Raw genomic sequence first — 20,677 nt, 5'->3', positions numbered from 1 at the left:
ATGACTGTCAAAGAGACCAATTTTCAACAAGAGACCAAATGGCCGGTATAGAAGTAAACTACTTGTAATTATTTAAAAAGGTGATCGTACTACCTTTATTGGCTTTAACATGAAATTGTTTATGAAAACCAACACTACAGTCCGAGGTATTTATAAGCCTCGGAAAGGTTAATTAATGCAATTTAAGCTAGTTTGGTATTACTTTGAACACCGTTACAAATAGAGAAAATAAGGATAACAATTATCAATGTTTGTTCTTCCATTTGTTAATGTATGTCAAAACTGTAAGACGACTTCTAACAGGAGCTATTGCTCTTATAAATGACACATTTTTACCATTTTGTTTTAAATTTTTAAATTTAGAAACTACGTAACATAAGTCATCTGCATTACATGCATGGTATGAAGCAGTCAGCTCTTCTACATAATGGAATATAAAGCTTTCAAAAAATAGTTTACGACGCCACAGCCACTGGATTTTATTCCATATAGGTCTTGGATTCTACGACTTTTGTCACAGGTGAGACAACAATATGGTACTAACTAATGACCATCAACACATGCACTGTAACTTTTAACCCCAATAAAAAAAACACACCCATATTAAACCAGTTTATTTTTCCAGAGAAGAAAAGAAAGCCAGTGTCTAGCTATATTTTATTATTTCGTTATGGTTGTCAAGATGTATGGTTACACCAAAATGTTATTAATGTTGATCATTTTGCTAGAAATTGTTAATAGAATGAAAGGTAGTTTTGTCAGTGAAATGAATGCTTTTTTCAATGAGTCATCAAAGTGTATTTTTTATAGATATATACACTATCCAGATACTCTACAATTTTACCTACAAAAACCGAGCAAAAACCTGTAAACTATGTTTTTAAGCCATATATTAGTAGATATAGATTGTCTGCACACTGCCTTAACATTGAAACTGGTAGATTTTGTAATATTGAAAGAGAAAACAGATTATGTAATATGTGTGATAAAAACATGATTGAAGATGAATACCATTATATTTTAGTATGTGAGAAATATTCTGATATAAGGAAAACATATATAAAACCATTTTATTGGAAAAAACCATCTAGTTACAAACTTGTACAATTATTGTCTGTTCATAACACCAAAGAGCTAATCAATCTAGGTAAATACCTTTATTTAGCTGATAAGATTCGTTATTCATAATATTATACTTATACTAGAACACACCCGTGATATCACGGGTACGTGACTGAATTATAGTATATAACTATGCGCAAGCCTTATTTTAGTATTAGTATTGTCATCTGATAAAGTCATGCCGATTATAAGATACACAGTTTTTCTCTGCTTTCAAGTCTTTCTGTTTGAACCCGTCGAACTGAAACAATAATATTAATTATTTGGAAAACAAAAGGTCCTGAAATGGAGTATTTTTTAATCAACAGCATTGTCCTATATAAGTTATAAATACAGTTGAATTCTTTGCTTCGCTGTTTTACGTCATGCCCACTAACAAATTGAAAACTGTACCTATACGCCTTATTTTTAGTCCAGATTTTTAGCATTCGTATTGTTATCTTAGAAAGTATTACTAATTAAAATACTACAATAGGTAACAATTTGACAATTTAGTAGTGTCAACCCTGTGGTTATGACCCGTGTATATAGCATATTAATCCTGAAAACAACGTTTGGTGGTGCGCCTGTCAGATGCGGAACGTACAGATAAGGTAATAGGTAACAGGTGAATATACTATTGGTATCGGTAGCGGACTCGACCCGGAACTTCTTAATTATTGGCAATATTAATTACATGGAAAACAAAAGGGCCTGGAGTGGTGTAATTTTTAATCTACACCTTTGTACTATATTAGTTATATATAAAGTTGAATTCTGTGATTCGTCGTTTTTACGTGATGACGGCTAACAAATTGGACCTCGTAATTTTAGTATTATAGATTTCATTATTTATATTATTTGCTGTCATTCTCCGCCATTGATACAAACTGTTTGTAATAATAAAACATGTATGCAATTATTCACTGATGCTATTATACTTGTATATACACATGTAAATTCTATAAGCTGTATTGCTTCTGAATAAAAGACTATTATTATTATAGCTGCCATCAGAGACATATAATACAAAGTATCTGATGTAATCAATGCCAACTTGCGAAATTCTCAAAAAAATGAAATTATCAAGAGGGATCGAAAGTAAATATTCAAAAAAGATATTTTTATTAACCAATCATGGTGTCAAATTTGAGCAATATAATCAAAATTAATGGTGGCCTTCGGTTGATGTCTGCTCTTTGGTCGGGTTGTTGTCTCTTTGACATGTTTCCCATTTCAAAACATGAAGTCTTTTGGAAGCCACGCGGCATCTCGGAGAAAGTACGTAATCTTCTGCAAAGCATTCTACGGGAGCCCGAGACAGCTCCTGGTCGATTTTTATCATTCATTTTCAAACTACATTGATATTTTCTAAAATTTTAAACAAACGATATTTTTAAACAATTTCATTGACAAAAAAATAGCCTTTTGGAAGTCAATGTAACTTGGAGAAAATGCCTACCGGCTACGTTTTCTTATCAGTCAATCATTCAAGAAGGGGGATAGGACCTTTATCGGAACTCCGGGATCAAGTGTTTTTAAACTCGGGATTTTGGGATTGACCCTTTCGGGATCCGGAAATTCTTTTTTTCAAATTTTGGGATGCCGGGATTTCATTTATTTGAATTCGGGACCTTGGGATCTCGTGTTTTTAAGCCCAGGATTTCGGGGGGCCCACTGACTGCCTAAGAGGGACGCTTCAGTTATTCCCTATATATATACAAGCAACCATTTTTTCCCCTAAAAAGCCCCCCCCCCCCCCCCCCCTTAATCCGCCTCTGACAAATTATTTAACTTGCATATAATTTTCAAGAAAATGAGTAAAACAATGTTGCAAGAAGTCATAATTATTTGGACTTATGTTATGGTCGGTTATGACTGAGACTACTATAACACATGTGTTATAGTAGTCTCAGGTTATGAGGGTTTGGATGGGGGGGGGGGGATCTTTTATTCTGTAAACATTTAATTTTCACCCCTTTTTTTCTCTAATCTTCAAAAAATTAACCCCTTTTTTTCTCTAATCTTCATTTTTTTGCCCGTTATTTTCTAATCTTCATTTTTAAGGGCATTATTCTTTTTAAATCATTTAACCCCATCAAAACCCTCGGTTATCATAAAGTTATTTTTATATTATTATTCTCTATTTAATAACCCTATTCACACCCTCGTACATGTTTATTGAAATAAGAAAGTTATACACATGTATTGGTTTTCCACGTGTATTTGTTGACATCTTCAAACAAAAATGTACTTATCAACCAATTAAAATGCCGTATTTGTACACACCTCCAAAGTTATGAGTAGTTTCCCTTGTCATCTAACAACATTTTCTATACGATTGCAAACTTCCAGACTGCAAGAAAGCCAGTCTACTTCCTGTTGAAATATTAACAGAAGACATTTTTCTCTAAAATTAATTTACATGTAGAAAAACTTGCTTATATGATAGTTTGTACAGGTGCTTTCAGAAAAATCTTGCCTTTGTTTATGTAAAAGACAGATTTAATTAGATTCAACGTAAAACATTTCTACTGGCTTACAACATTGGACGAAAATCTACTATTAATTTAGTACTATGCATCGACATGTAACCTTTGTAAAGAAAATAATCAAGCTTGAAAACTTTGGACGATATTCTAAGAATGGTTTTACACTGGTTGGTTCTTGTAACTCTGTAATAAACAGACACTGGTACAACACTGGTACCAACAATCCAAACACTTACCATACACAGTTTCCAGCAAAAGAGGAAAAGTAAGTTATGCCTATTTATCATGATTTATACATAATTGCAAATATGTTCTTGTAGATATGCTTGTTGTATTGCTCACACTAGGAAATATTGAATTATGAAAAATTAGGAAATTAGCTAGTTTCTTCATGTTTAGATTTTTAAGAATGAATCCTGGATTTCCTTTCTACTATCATGACATTAAGTATATAAAAAGGAGACTACAAACCAATGACACGACCATTAAAAAGTCTTTAACTGTATATATAGGGGTGGCAAATTGACTCTTTTTCTAAAACTTGAACGTTGCTAACACCATGATTATACAAAAGAATGTAGCCAAACTAAAGTGATGATGACTGACTTTTAAATTTTACACAGACTTAAAAAATAGCTATGAGACATTGCTGACACCAAGATTTTACAATCATAGCATGAACAAGATGTAATGACATTGACGACATCAAGATTTTACAGAACATGCACAAGTCCTATAATATACGACTTCAGAGCCTGAGGTTCATATCATTGATCACTTACATTCAATGTTTTTATTGGATTTTTAGCTCACCTGTCCTTTGTTTTATATGCACATATATTATAGACCAAGGTGAGCAACACAGACCCTTTAGTTTTTATTTGAATGACAAATTTTTTTTTAGTCATATATTGGTCATATTGGTATCATGTCGTCGTCAGCATCTTCCGCAGACAGATTATTTCTGGATAATAACTTTAGTATTAGTAAATAGAAATCAATAGAATTTTAACACAAGGTTCATAATCACTAAAGGAATGTTGGGAATGAATTTGGTTTTTATTGTCCCAACAGTTTAGGAATTAGGGGCCAAAAAGGGGCACAAATAAGCATTTCTAGCTCACCTGACCTGAAAGGTCAAGTGAGCTTTTCTCATCACTTGGTGTCCGTCGTCCTGCGTCCGTCGTCCGTCATCCGTAAACTTTTACAAAAATCTTCTCCTCTGAAACTACAGGGCCAAATTCTACCAAACTTGGCCACAATCATCCTTGGGGTATCTAGTTTAAAAAATGTGTGGCGTGACCCGTCAAACCAACCAAGATGGCCGCCATGGCTAAAAATAGAACATAGGGGTAAAATGCAGTTTTTGGCTTATAACTCAAAAACCAAAGCATTTAGAGCAAATCTAACATGGGGTAAAATGGTTGATCAGGTCAAGATGTATCTGCCTTGAAATTTTCAGACGAATAGGACAACCTGTTGTTGGGTTGCTGCCTGTGAAATGGTTATTTTAAGGAAATTTTGCAGTTTTTGGTTATTATCTTGAATACTATTATAGATAGAGATAAACTGTAAACAGCAATAATGTTCAGCAAAGTAAGACCTACAAATAAGTCAACATGACCAAAATTGTCAGTTGACCCCTTAAGGAGTTATTGCCCTTTATAGTCAATTTTTAACAACTTTTCGTCATTTTTGTAACTTTTCTAAAAATCTTCTTCTCCAAAACTACTTTGCCAAATTTAACCAAACTTGGCCACAATTATCATTGTGGTTTATAGTTTAAAAAATGTGTCCGATGACCCAGCCTGCCAAACAAAATGGCCGACATGGCTAAAATTAGAACATAGTGGTAAAATGCAGTTTTTGCTTTATATTTTTGAAATTAAGACATTTAGGGCAAATCTTTCAAGATTTAAATGTCCATCAGAATAAGATATATCCCCTCACAAATTTTGAGTTGAATCGGACAACCTGTTGTTGGGTTGCTGCCCTAAAATTGGTGATTTTAAGGAAATTTTGCAGTTTTTGGTTATTATCTTGAATACTATTACAGATAGAGATAAACTGTAAACAGCAATAATGTTCAGCAAAGTAAGATCTACAAATAAGTCAGCATGATCAAAATTGTTAGAGGACCCCTTAAGGAGTTATTGCCCTTTATAGATAATATTGAACAACTTTTCGTCATTTTTGTAACTTGTATAAAAATCTTTTCTAAAACGTCCTTGGCCAAATTTAACCAAACTTGGCCACAATCATATTACTAGGGTATCTATTTTAAAAAAAAGTGTCTAATGACCCCACCTACCAACGAAGATGGCCGACATCAGTAAACACATTAACAGGTGAGCGACACAGGCTCTTGAGAGCCTCTAGTTTGTGGTCTTCGCACAATAACTTTAGTATAAGAAAATAGAAATCTATAAAATTTAAACACAAGGTTTATGACCACAAAAAAAAAAGTTGGTATTGATGTTGGGGTTCTTTGATATGCTGATTCTAACAGTGTATTTAGATTCTTAAATTTTGATCCCATTTTCAAATTGGTCTACAATCTGACAATGTACATTAACATGAATTGATTAAGGTCCAAAGTGTCCAAAATTAAACTTAGTTTGATTTTAACAAAAATTGAATTCTTGGGGTTCTTTAATATGCTGAATATAAACATGTACTTAGATTTTTGATTATGGGCTCAGGTTTCAAGTTGGTCCAAATCAGGGTCCAGAATTTGGTACACTTTAATACATGTATATTTCATTCAGGATTCCCCCTTCAAACTTTCATTTTTATAACAAAACATTATTGTTTCCAGTACTTAGAGACATACATGTAGCTTGATCAGGTCATGAAATTGAGAATGAAAATGGAAAATGTATCAAAGAGACAACAACCCGACCAAAGAGCAGAAAACAGCGGTAGGCCACCAATGGGTCATTACATAGCAAGAAAATCCTGCACCTAGAGGCGGGTTTCAGCTGTCCCCTAAATAAAATGTGTACTAGCTAGTTCAATCAAAATGAATGTCACTAAAACATATAAATAAACTTAAATTATAAAACATACAGAACTAACAAAGGCCAGAGACTTATGATTTGGGACATGTATGCGTTGTAAGGCCAAATAAAAAAGTATGTGTGGTTCCAGTTACATCTGAAAAAAAGTTAGGGAATTTTTTTTTATTTTATGTTTTTTTTTACATTGAGCAGTTGAGTCTATGGGAGCAACATTCTGACTTTAACAGTGCTTAATGAAAAATGACAATAAAGTATTTAGGGTAGAGTATTTTTTAGCCGAAAAAGTAGGGACGGTAGGGTTACTGGAACCACACATATTTTTATTTGACCTAATATATGCCCGATCTACTTAAAATGAAACATTTATTCAACTAAGATTTAATTGATTCACCATGGTAACTGTAATTGTGATAATATATTATAGATATATTTTACAGAGTTCTTGCATCAAGAAAACTACAAAAAGAACGGTAATTTCTAGCAAGATTGTTTTTCATGTGCACTTTTTTTTCTAAACAATTTCAACACAACTTGTGCATGGTGTTTATATTTTTATTCTTCTTTTAGACACTGCTTTAACACACACATGCAAGTCAGTTAAAATCTCTTTTTGGGGGTGTAAAGTTTTTTCATTATGAACAGTGTTCTAATTTCACTCCAAAATATCTTTCTATGTGCAAAATGTTATATTTGACAAAGACATAAATATGTGTCATGACAATATTTTAGAGTAAATCACTGATCACAATCCAGAGTGATATTTAAATTAAATCCCCCTGTGTGTGTATTGTATGCACATTGGTGCCAGATATACAGGGTTGTTTGCACATTTTTACATTTCACAATAAAAATTGAACATGCTGAACATTTTTTGTAATATATATATATATATACATGTATATCCATGTAACTTTTACACACATGTACATGTATATATTTCTCTCTAATTCTTCGTCAATTTATCCTTTATGCACCCATTGTATAAAAAAAAAATTCATCAACGTGTGGTTCGCTTGATCTCAGTACTTCATTGATTAAAATCCGATTATGACGTCGAATTTTCTTGCTTTCCTCTGAATTTCCTATTGTGACAGCATGAAAAAAGGCGACCATGCCCGATGACGTCACATAGAAAGAACACATCTTTTTGCAGATCATTGGAAAAGAAGGAATAAGTTTGCCTGCATAATGTAAAAAAATCATTAGAGAAACAGATTCTACCACCAAATCTCGTGTAATACGATATTTATCCACTCTCGACAGTTAAATTTTAAATATTTAAAACGCTCGGGCAAGCCTCGCATTTTAAATTTAAAAATTTAACTGTCTCGAGTGGATAAATATTGTATTACACTCGATGCAGTGGTAGAATCTATATTTATGCAACACATCCCGTAGTTTGTCTGTTTGAACTATCAACTTCATCAACATGAGGTACATCATTAATTGTGTGTAGATAAATAAACCAACTCAAAATAAATAGAACTTTATATTTTGTAGAGAATCCTGGGCAATACAGAATTTTGAAGATAGGTTGTTTAATTACCTTAGTGATAATGGAGACAGGTTGAGCGTGCAGAAATTTAGAACTGTAAGAAATGCCATTTTATCATGTTTAAACTAGAAATCAGTTGAATCTGGAATAATTTTGAATTCTCGAAAATTGATTAGAAATTTAAATGTATGATGAAAACTAACCCAGCTAAACATGCTAAATAGGGTTAGTCATGTGAGCCTGGCCAAGGTCAATTTTACTTTCACTATCATTTCAGTATGAATTAATTAACCCCCTTTACTGGGCCTTAGCCATGGACTCACAGCTAACCCTATTTAGTTGGTTTAGTTTTCATTCTAAATTTCTCATCAATTTTCCAGATTCAAATAATTCCTTGTTTTTATTCTATCTGATTAAAATACAGATCAAGAGTTCAAACATTGCTCATTAGGATGTGACAAGACTCCATTTTACTTTAATTTCTGTTCTGGTATTTATTATTTCAGCCAATGAAATTTCAGCTTTCAAATTCTTGATGGTGTGTTTTAATTCAACAAAATCAGAGGATTCTGGAAAGGTTTTTAAAAACAGAAAGTAGAGCTGAGTGTTTTCAGATCCTCGTATAAAACAAAACTTAGACACATGATCTTTATTTTAATCCGATTGTTTTTTTATTCAGCATGATCATATAAAAATAAGAAGATCAAGTATAGTGGTATAAAATGTATATGAGACAACTATCCACCAAGTCCAAATGATGCAGTTGTAAGCAGCTCATGATCACTGTACTTCAACAATGAGCAAAACCCTTACCAAATAGTCAACTATAAGAGAGCCTTGCATAACAAAATGTAAAACAATAGACAACTTTCGAGTTCGATGCATTTCCGTCAAAAACTCTGGTTTTAGTGAACATCATTCGTGCGTTTAGGTGCATCGTCACTTCCGTTCCAATGTTGAGCGAGTGGCCAGGAAACTATAATGTTATATTGCACGAATCATTTGGCAAATTAAATTCTAATAATTGACAATCAACACTGCTGTCATTAGGGAATTGTAATTAAGTACCTACAAAACAAAAATTATTTCTAGTTTATACTCCACAATGACGATCACTAAGAAGCTTGATGAACGTTAATAGTGCAGGGATACAGGCAACCCCCTCTATCTGGTAAATGACGTCATAAAGGTGCTCATAATTGACGAGTTTTTTCCGGTGACAGATGAACTCGAAAGTGGTCTACAGTGTTTATATATCTCAACTTGTACGATTCGCTCATGTATGTTACAATGTTTTAGATTTTAACGAGAGAAATTTATGTATTACTGAAAAATTATTACACCAGGGTTTTCGATATCACAAACTAGTCAAAACATTTACTAAATTTATCATCCGTATAAGGACATCATTCGTAAATATAGCTCAACATGCAGACTTCTTATACATGAGATGAAGGTATTTCACATCCATTTTTTTATGGAAATATTCTTTATAAAGCAGAAAGGTGTCAGTATTCACCTCAAAAACTAATCAATCCTTTGAATAGACTTATTAAGAAGGGATATAGTTACGATACTGTTGTCAGGTCATTAAAGATTGCATATTTTGGCGTTAATATTGATTCACTTATAGGGTCTTTGCATGGGAACTAAACACATTTATTCAAAAACCAGTTGTTGGCATGACACGGGTTATGTTCTTCTCATATATGTTATGATGGTATGATACTAAACCCCTAACAGGAAGGATTGTGCCTGATGTTCATATGATGAAATCATAATCTTTCAGTCAGTTTAATTGAATTCTGGAGCTGGCATGTCAGTTAACTGCTATTAGTCTGTTGTTATTTATGTATTATTGTCATTTTGTTTATTTTCTTTGGTTATATCTTCTGACATCAGACTCAGACTTCTCTTGAACTGAATTTTAATGTGCGTATTGTTATGCGTTTACTTTTCTACATTGGCTAGAGGTATAGGGGGAGGGTTGAGATCTCACAAACATGTTTAACCCCACCACATTTTTGCCCCTGTCCCAAGTCAGGAGCCTCTTGCCTTTGTTAGTCTTGTGTTATTTTAATTTTAGTTTCTTGTGTACAATTTGGAAATTAGTTTGGCATTCATTATCACTGAACTAGTATATATTTGTTTAGGGGCCAGCTGAAGGACGCCTCCGGGTGCGGGAATTTTTCCCTTCATTGAAGACCTGTTGGTGACCTTCTGCTGTTGTTTTTTTCTATGGTTGGGTTGTTGTCTCTTTGGCACATTCCCCATTTCCATTCTCAATTTTATTGAAACAAGAAAACCAACCATTTCTTAACAAAACAATATACCCCAAAATCAATTATGATATAATACAAAAAACAAACGACAACCACCTAATTACAGGCTCCTGACTTGGGACTAGGTCAATTGTATGAAAAATTGTTATTTTCTTCATTCTTCAGGCAATAGCAAATTATGGTTTACGTGATTCTGACCCAAGGTTGAAAGAGAGTATGGATAATTTGAACAATGTACAAGCACAGGCAGACCTACATGGTTTGTTTGTTGACAAAAACACATTTAAAGAGTAAGTTATATAGACTTTTAGATGTTATCTTGGGATATTTTGGTTATTGTCATGCATTTTACATCACAAATATGGGTCAGAGACAGTGTGCAGAGACTGTTTTTGGAATAAACTTTTCATCAGACACTAAAATTTAAAACAGTAAATATGATAAAAAGCAAAAAGCATAAAGGGAAAAAACAAAACCATACAAATACATTATTTATTTACATTGTTTCAGTTTTAACAGAACTAAAGTAATGACTGTTTTGTGAATGAAACTCTAAGGGAATGGTGGTTTAAGTAGAGCTTTGTTTTGTAATTTTGAGTTGTCTCCCATTTATATAAAATAAGAAGATTTGGTATGATTGCCAATGAGATAACTATAGCCACAAGTTACCAAAGGAGGTAGACGTTAAGAAATTATAGGTCACTGTATAGCCTTCACATTGAGCAAAAATTGTACCAAATACAGGCCCTGACATGACAAACTGTAAAACAATTAAGACTAGATTTTCGTTGCATTTGCTAATGAACTTCTGATAATCACTTTACCAAAGGAGGTAGATGTTAAGAAATTATAGGTCACTGTATAGCCTTCACATTGAGCAAAAATTGTACCAAATACAGGCCCTGACATGACAAACTGTAAAACAATTAAGACTAGATTTTCGTTGCATTTGCTAATGAACTTCTGATAATCACTTCCTGAAATTTATTCTCAGGCTTCATTTCAGCATTCTGTACTCTGTGACACAAATTCAGAATCAGATTCATCCCATATCAACTTCCTGTTTACCAAATACTTACTTGTCATAAAAAAAAACCTCAAGGATATGGGGTATCAATCTTTGACACAAAAAAATCAGTACATGCACATCAATAAACACACAAAAATAAAGCAACAGGGATTTTATTGCTGTTCTTAATCTCAACGTCACATGTATTATACTGACCCATACAGGCCAGACATAAAATTTTGTCACACTTTTTTTAGGGAAAATATACAAATAAGAGCTTCCTCAAATTTCTTATTGAGCTTGATGCGATTATGTTTTATTTTGTGATTTGATTCCTCTTTAACTTCCTGTTTAAAGAATACTAAAAGGGGGTATCATTAGTTTCCAATTCTTTTTGTTTATTTCAGTTGTATAGCAGATAATATAGTCTTGATAGCCAAAGCCTTCCACAACAATTTTATCATACCAGATTTCCCTATGTTTAGACAACAAATAGATGATCTTTATTGGAAAGCTAAGAGTAATAGTGCTGGCAGGGTAAGGTTCTTTATTGGAAAGCTAAGAGTAATAGTGCTGGCAGGGTAAGGTTCTTTATTGGAAAGCTAAGAGTAATAGTGCTGGCAGGGTTAGATTCTTTATTGGAAAGCTAAGAGTAATAGTGCTGGCAGGGTAAGGTTCTTAATTTGAAAGCTAAGAGTAATAGTGGTGGCAGGGTAAGGTTCTTTAAGTGGTGGCAGGGTAAGGTCATACTAACAGGATGTGAATTTTGCTTGTTTGTTGTGGACATTGATGTTTGTTTGGATAAGGGTGTTGTGTTCTGGTAAACTTTGGTACTGTGGATTCATTTATCATGTTTATTTTCGTTAGTACCAATTTTCGTGGATTGAGCAAAATTTGCATGTTTTGTGGATATCTAATTTCGTGGTTTTGCCAAATTCTACATACAAGCTTAAGAAAAATTTGTCAATTGTTGGACATTTAAATTCATGGTTCACCTGTAGCCACAAAATCCCAGAAAATTGGTATCCAACGAATAATAATGAGTCCACAGTATTCCTATAATTGAATAAGATACTTCACTGGGGTTCTGAAAACAATCCAAGAGAAACTTGAAATATAGATATTTATTAATTGATAACAGATCAGTAAGTCAAATATCATGAAATATATATGCAAATACAATACAAAGCCTGTAAATTAAAATCATACATTAATAAAAAGCTTCAATGACATTCATGAACATACACATATGTAAGCTTAAGGGATAGAAGTAAAAATATGTAACAATAGCAGTATTATTTGTTCGTCAAACTCAATCAACAATAAGACGTAATGACTACTACATATATACTGAATAAAGCAACAATTTGAAATGCTAAATAAATGTCTTGTATATTTATGTGTACCAAATAAAATATAAGTTTTCTGTCTTAACTGGATGGTATTAAAAAATACTAAACATATCTACTTTACTTTTTGTCACATGTGGCAAGACTATTATTTTTTGCATTATATATCTTGACATTTATAATTAATTCTCATTAAATATATTTTGATAATATTATTGTTAGTTATTGTGATTGATTTCAAAGAAAAACAAATATAAAGGGTTCTTTTCATATTTAAATATGTGTGGACCGTCATTCTATAAATATTTTTAAATTGTTAAGATACTATTCATAAGATAGATACTTATTTTGTCAATTTAAGGGGAGATAATCAAACTATTATGCATGGGTATCATACAAGTTATAAATCCTATTAAACAGGTCACACTGATAAGTTAGTATATGCTGTGAAAAATATTTATGAGCATGAATCTTAAATCTTAAATCAAAATGCACTACACACTATATATATAGTCCGAGACCACATTTATTGTCCCTTGATTTCTAAATTTATTTCTCAATGTTTTATGCCTCAAATGACAAGTAGGGGGTAAACTTACACTGTACAGAAAATTGGGTCCAGAATTGCAAAGTAAAGTAGGGATTTGGTCCAGCTGAAAATTGTTAAAAATTAGCATGTCGGAAGCTGTCAAAACATTTCAAGACCCCCTAAACATAAAATTATCTATATTTTGAGTTTAAGAGAGTCGATGCAGTTTTCTATAGTTTTGATATAATTTGTCCCAAAAAAAAAACACACTAAAAAATTTATTGAGAAATCACAGGTGGAATTTTTTTATTTGCATTTATTGTCTAAAAGAAATACACTAAGAAATAATTGTGGTCTCGGATCTAAGATACTAGAATATTTCATATGACTTTTTGTGTAGCATTCTCCTGTTTACATTGGATATTACAATTACATGTTTCAAAGGTTATTTTATGTATTTGAAGCCTTGTTTCAATATTTCTATGTATATTTACGCTATGTTTCTATTTTTATTTTATATTCATGATCAATATTAAAAATCTTGCTAAATTTAGATTCATGATATCATGATGTCCCACATAACAAATATGAAGGAGGTGCCGCAGAAGACGATTTGAAAGAAATTTCAAAATTTGTCAGAAGGAGATATCAAGAATTTTATGTTAAATCAGCTTCTGTGACAACTGTCCACCAGAGACCTAATGAAGTAAAAGTTAACAACTGTAGGTCACTGTACAGCCTTCAACAATGAACAAAACCCGTACTGTGGATTCATTAATATTCGTTGGATACCAATTTTTGTGGATTTCGTGGGTACAGAGGAACCACAAATTCAAATATTTAAGGAATGACATATTTTCTAAAGGCATGAATACAGACTTTGCTGAAACTATGAATTGAAATATCCACGATCATGCAAGTTTTTCTCAATCCACGAAAATTGATACCCACGAAAATAAATGAATCCACAGTATTGAATTATTAGTAACAAATGTAAAGCAATTCAATCATAAAACTAATGGCCTAATTTATGTACAAAACAATAAATGAAAAACATACATGATATACATAGTGTTAACCGCTGAATTACAAACTTCTGACTTTGGACAGGCACATACAGAATTTGGCTGTGTTAAACATGCTAACTTAGTAGGTAATTATGTCATTTTGACTGTTCGTAGTAATTTTAAAGTAAATAAAATAAATCTTGACAGTTCCATTACTTTAGTAAGAATTGATTTTAGAAATTTAATTATCCTCATTTATAACTGTATTTTTGCAATTTTCATATCTAAATGTATATTCAGAAATTATTGTGTGCATTCATTATTGCGATTTTAGACTTGATTTTGTCATTTAAGACTAAAACATAAGTTTAGATATTTATTCAATAAAATAGTGAATTGAATTGAACTAAAATGTGATTTTAATTTTTGCGATATTAAAAAAATCCTGTTTGATTCATATAAAAAATTTCAAAATTCAAGTTTTAATTATTGCGATGAAAACCCTGTAGCATTTTACGTATTAATTAAAACATCCAAAAAATTTCTGAATTAAAAGATATTTACTTGTAATTGAAAAACATGAAAAATGTAAAATATTTTAACAGGTAGCCAATTATATACCACAGTTGGCCAGGTACAGCCCTGATGATTGGGGAATATCTATCTGCACAATAGACGGGCAAAGGTAATACTATTTTCAGACCAAAAATTTTTTAAAGTTATTTCAGATTACTCGCTTGTAATTGCTACTTATAGATTATCGTTGATCATCTCAACAAGACTGCTTTTCTCACTTTCAAAGTGAGAATAGCAATTAAGTTGACATGACCAATGATAATCTGTTCATCACTATTTTACCTATGACGATGTTTTTAATTTCATTGACAACAAGCATGTGCGCCCTTTGTTTCTATCCTTAAATTTTCATATTACTCTACTGTGCTGAGAAAGGAAATTTTCAGTCAGTAAGATCAAAGGAAAATTTGATTAAAAAGCGATAATTGTTTTTATTTTTAGATTTCACAACCTTTTGTAACCCCTATGTCAATTTTCAGCCATGGAGTATTGGCATTCCCCTCCCCCTGATGTAAAATGACAAATTTAATTACAGAATTTAACTGTGTATCCAAATAACCATTCATAAATTCAGGCATTTGTCTGAACTGAACTGATGGAGATTTTTTATTTAACCTTGCTAGATCAATGTGATCACTTTGGGTTTAGTGATGGTGCAGATCTCTAAATTCATAGAATGGTTCTGTAAATTATTTCTTAACGATATATGATTATAATTAAAGAGATTCATTTTTTTCCAAAAGAAAGATCAAAACACAAAATATGTATAAAAAGAATGGTCTATTTAATTTGGTAAATCAGTGGTATATATAGATATATTCATCTAAATCTCTTTATTAGGTTAAATTAAGTTACAATTTCATACATTTGCTTGAAATGATAAATACTATTGCATAATTCTTATACCTGGGCATTATCTGCAATTCAAATTTAAGTGTAACTTTACATGATAAAATAATATATGCAGTTTGTTGTAGTACATGATCATTTGACTTCTTAGTCCATATTTTATCCTGAAGATAAATTGAACTTTACTAAGTATTTGCCATAGCGATCACAAATATAACCTGAAGACTCATTATGTTTAAAACAAATACACTGAGGATTCTTTAGTCCGTTCTTTCCACTTATTAATACTTTACTATTCTGTCCATCTTTAGATATTACTTTTATGCTAACGGAGAAAGAGTCTGCCACAATAATGTTACCATAAGTATCTGTACAAAGTCCCTCTGGTCCTTTTAAATCCTGTTTATATTGCCAGAGCTGTTTACCTGATCCATCCACACAGTAAATGGCATTACCATTATAGTCACTATAGATTACTCTGTCATTACAGTAAACAAGGTTGCACAGTTCTGATTCACTCTGAACTTGTATTGATTTCAGTGTGTTTCCTTCTAAGTCTATAATACGGATTTCAGCACTGCTCAAACCTGCAACCAGAGAATTATTAGAGAATGATAAACCATAGCATGCTTTGTCTAATGTGATAACTTTTGTAACTGTTTTACTGTCCATATTGAAGATCTTAATGGCTTTCTCATAAGGATAAGTTATGGCAATAGTGTTCTGATTGATTTGTGTGCCACTGATGGCCTTACCAGATATAGGAACCTGTTTTTCAAGGTTGCCATATGAAGTAAGTAGGTTAACTTCACTTTCTCTTTCGACTACTATAAATCTTCCATCCATCAGACAGATCATGTCACTAATCAACATCTTATTGTTGATCACTATATTTGTCTCAATATTCATTGTCATGTTATTTATGTTCGATTGTTCTTGTGATTCTACTTGTGCTTTCCTCCTCACACTTGTATCTTTATTCCAGTCCATATCAGTTTTAACAACCATTATTTCTGCAAGATTTTCCAATGATTCTAACTTCCTAAGTATTATTTCTATTTCTACATTTTGCTTCATTTTTACGTCAAATTCTTTTGCCCTGTCATCACTTTCAAGATCTTCAACATATCGTTGTACTTGTTGTTCAATCTGATGTACTCCTAAAAATGATTGTATTTTTGAATCGTTAGATATGACTGTGTGTAAGTGGTCTTTCATTTCCTGTAATTTTCTCTGTTTTCCCTTAATTTCAGTCATGAAATCTGTTGCTTTAGATTTTTCCTGATTCAAGATGGCATCTGCTTCATTGCAAAACTTCTTCTCCAAATTGATAAAATGATTATTTATTTTCTTGCGAATATTAATAATAAGTTTTTGGATGTTTTTGTTTTCTTGTTCACCTCTTTTAATGTTTATAGATTTGTCTTCAATCAATTTTTCCAGAAAATGTTTGATGGAGTCAATTTGTCTTTCTATGGACTGTGTGGACTCTTCAATTTTTGTTATCTCCACAACACTAGCTAAACTTTTTATTCCAGAACATTTTGAATGACTAGTGGAAATACATTTATCACAGCAAGGGATTAAATGATTGGGGCAATACAAGTTGAGTTGTTGACCGTGTTTGTCACATTCAGTCTTAATAGCAGGAATGGATTGTTTATAGCTTTTAATATCTATAGTCTTATGAATACGTGTTCCTCTGGATCGTTTGTGATGACTGGAACATGTTGAGCATAATCCTTCTTCACAGTTGTTACACCAGTTGTCAGCTTCAGTTTTTACCTTTCCTTCTTGACAAGGTCCACATGGTATAGGTTTATTGGACGCCATGACCTGAAGATATACAAGATAAATTATGCTGTTGGTTTTCTTGTTAGAAATGTTTTACATTTTGTCATGTCAGGGACCTAAATACACCTTGTCAGGTCAGGGACCTAAATACACGTTATCTCTTTTTGTCTGCCATTACTGGACAAATTTGTATATTACAGTATCTTGTTCACAGACCAAAATACTTGATATAGAAGTCATGCCAAATAAACTCATCATAGATTCCAGGTCTAAATTTAGTATCTACGCCAGACACACGTTTCGTCTACAAAAGACTCATCAGTGACGCTCGAATCCAAAAAAGTTAAAAGGGCCAAATAAAGTACAAAGTTGAAGGGCATTGAGGACCAAAATTCTTAAAAGTTTTGCCAAATACAATTGCCAATTTACACTGTAATATAGGTCACTGTGTTTTTATTTAACAAATTACCTATTAAATGAATAATCATTCCAAGTTTGAATGTTTAGACATATAATTTAGTGTTGTATACACATAGCTGACACATTTCACTCTGTATGAAGATCTGCAAGAATTACTTATTGGAAAATGAAAACTAACTAGACTTTTTGATGGTAAATAGTCCTGATTATCTGAAGACATGATATTTTGTCTGATGTTGTAACCAATTAATTTAGTTTCTCCTGCTACACATAGAAAGATGTATAATTTGAATGAAAATGATTGATATAATAGAACAGTTGTTTTTGTCTCCCCTGCGAGGAAAGTATCAGAGCCATAGGTATAACAATCATGGCAGCGGTGGTGACAATGTAAATTATTTGTATATATTTCTTACATTAGAAGACTTTATGCTTCATAAAATTGAGAAAGGAAATACCATGTATGCAAAATTGAGAAAGGAAATACCATGTATGCAAATTCCTTATATAACAATATAACTTTTTCATTGTGTGAAATACTCACTTATTATGAGTAATAGGATAACTACACGTATATTTTGTATTTAGGATCCTTGCAACACAGAAATACCAGTAGTAAGTTAATATCTTAGATTTCATCCCCTGGTAGATTTATCTCTAAAATTGGCACATGAAGGAATATTTATTATTAAATACAGTCAATTTGCAACAGTATAGTGTATTGCACGAAAGCAAAAAGTATATAATTCTTATATGATTTGCATATCGATAAATACTTGAATTGGATTGGTCAATTAGAATTTTTCTCCAAGTTTACACTTCGATAAACCATGTTTACGAAACTACTTTTGTAATCTATTCATGCGCGATACACAAGGTTGCAGTGATCTCAGGATTTTCAGCAATTTGAGATTTAAAAACAATTGCATAACAGTTGTGAATATTCTAGTGCATATATAACCAAAAAAAAAAAAAGAAAGAAATTTAATTCACTAAAGCTTCGAAAATGAATAAAAATAAAATTTAATAAAATTCCGCGAAATTTCATGAAGGATTTGGCCAATTTACGTCATGGCAAAAACACGACGTCATACGAATAGAAATTTTCAAGGGAAAGATTATTTTGTTAGGTGTACGTTTCAAATTCCGATAACATTTAATTAAAATGAAGTTTTTGAGGTAGGTGCTATTTTATTTAAGATTCCGTTGTATTTATCGGACATTTATGGTTTTTAGAAAGTCAAGATGGCGGCGTACTCCTTAGTTACGAGTTGCCATTGTGCTTTTGATGGTAATAAAAATAGTAGCCATCAACAAAAACAAATGTTTATTAAATATCACAAATGTTTGGCTGAAGAATTATAAGGATTAAACACATTTTTTCTAGAGGTTATTGATGTGTAAACCAGGGCTCTTACTCACAAACTCAACATAAAAGTCCTTTGGACTTTTATTCAGTTTGTGAGTTAATCGCCCCGGTTTACACATCAATTTAACCTCTAGAAAAAATGCGTTTAATCCTATAATAAATTCAAATTATATAACCAATTTCAAGTTCTTTGACTACAGTTATTCTGTGTCAGAAACCTATTATGTGTAAAATATTTAATCACATTTCAAATTCAGACCTGTATCAAGAGAGAATATTGTGTCCATTATTGCATATCCTGCATATCATGTCTATGGAATCTTAATTCAAGAAACACCCCTTCATTCAATATACCAAACAAAACATTTGACAGTATAGTTAAGATTTAAATAAATACCTCTTGAAGTTGTAATGACAAAATTTACATCAGCTGTGAGTATCGACTTTTTAAAATTTATTTTCCTTCACTGATTTAAAAATGTCCCAGGAAGTAAATAAGGACATGTCGATACCTGATTCAGGTGTTATGACATTAATATGTAAACATTTAAATGACACCTAAAATACCTGACTCAGATAATTAAAGTTGATAATAATCTGTCAAATATCTTAGGGATTTAAATTTTCTATTAAAGGAATATAATAATTATTCCAGATACAAAAATGTTACTTTTTCAACTGTTTGTTATTATTATGTGCTGCCACACCACTGTCCCAGGTTTTAATATTATTTTTTTTATTTTTTTTTGGGAGGGGGGGATGGTGTTGAGGGCTTACACACATGTTTAACCCAGTCACATTATTTGTGTGCCTGTCCTAAGTCAGGTGCCTGTAGTTAAGTGGTTGTTGTTGGTTCATGTTTGTAATACATTTTTTTAGCTCACCTGGCCTAAAAGGCCATGTGAGCTTTTCTTATCACTTGGCGTCCGTCGTCGTCGTCGTCTGTCGTCGTTAACAATTTTTCAAACATCTTCTCCTCTGAAACTACTGAATTGGTAATTTTAAGGAAATTTTGCAGTTTTTGGTCATTATCTTGAATATTATTATAGATAAAGATAAACTGTAAACAGCAAAAATGATCAGCAAAGTAAGATCTACAAATAAGTCAATTTGACCAAAATTGTCAATTGACCCCTTAAGGGGTTATTGTCCTTTAATGGCAATTTTTCACAATTTGTTCATCATATTTGCTAACTTTAAAAAATCTTCTCCTCTGAAACTACTGAATGGATTTGAATGAAACTTAGCATGATTGTTCCTTAGAGTATCCTGCACAAAGTGTGCGCTTCGATTTTTGATCCGTCAAAAAACATGGCCGCCGTTACCTAAAATAGAACATAGGGGTCAAATGCAGTTTTTGGCTTATATCTCGAAAACGAAAGCAT

The 20,677-nt window shown here is 32.0% G+C and overlaps 2 protein-coding genes across 3 annotated transcripts in view; one reads left to right on the top strand and one right to left on the bottom strand.

Moving 5' to 3' along the window:
- The first annotated feature begins 3,470 nt into the window (after positions 1-3,470).
- LOC139498482 (glutaminase kidney isoform, mitochondrial-like) overlaps positions 3,471-20,677 on the top strand; it is a 36,573-nt gene continuing 19,366 nt past the window's right edge. Inside the window, exons 1-6 of one of the 2 annotated variants that reach the window (XM_071286882.1) lie at positions 3,559-3,858; positions 7,051-7,083; positions 8,114-8,204; positions 10,556-10,680; positions 11,807-11,936; positions 14,890-14,969. In XM_071286882.1, coding sequence (XP_071142983.1) covers positions 3,680-3,858; positions 7,051-7,083; positions 8,114-8,204; positions 10,556-10,680; positions 11,807-11,936; positions 14,890-14,969 — 638 coding nt within the window. In that variant the 5' untranslated portion in view covers positions 3,559-3,679. Of the gene's footprint in view, positions 3,859-7,050; positions 7,084-8,113; positions 8,205-10,555; positions 10,681-11,806; positions 11,937-14,889; positions 14,970-20,677 lie in introns of both variants that reach the window. The other variant, XM_071286883.1, reaches the window with a different exon arrangement.
- On the bottom strand, positions 15,622-19,811 carry LOC139498483 (uncharacterized). Its single transcript, XM_071286884.1, has 2 exons — positions 19,690-19,811; positions 15,622-17,545 (listed from the first exon to the last, which is right to left on the bottom strand). Exon 2 carries the CDS (start codon positions 17,540-17,542, stop codon positions 15,869-15,871), a length of 1,674 nt encoding a protein of 557 aa, XP_071142985.1. The 5' UTR covers positions 17,543-17,545; positions 19,690-19,811; the 3' UTR covers positions 15,622-15,868.

Source organism: Mytilus edulis, chromosome 12 (assembly GCF_963676685.1).
Source record: "Mytilus edulis chromosome 12, xbMytEdul2.2, whole genome shotgun sequence".
NCBI classification, from domain to species: Eukaryota; Metazoa; Mollusca; class Bivalvia; order Mytilida; family Mytilidae; genus Mytilus; species Mytilus edulis.
The sequence above is the reverse complement of the archived record's forward strand: the minus strand, read 5'-3'. Positions and strand labels throughout refer to the sequence as shown.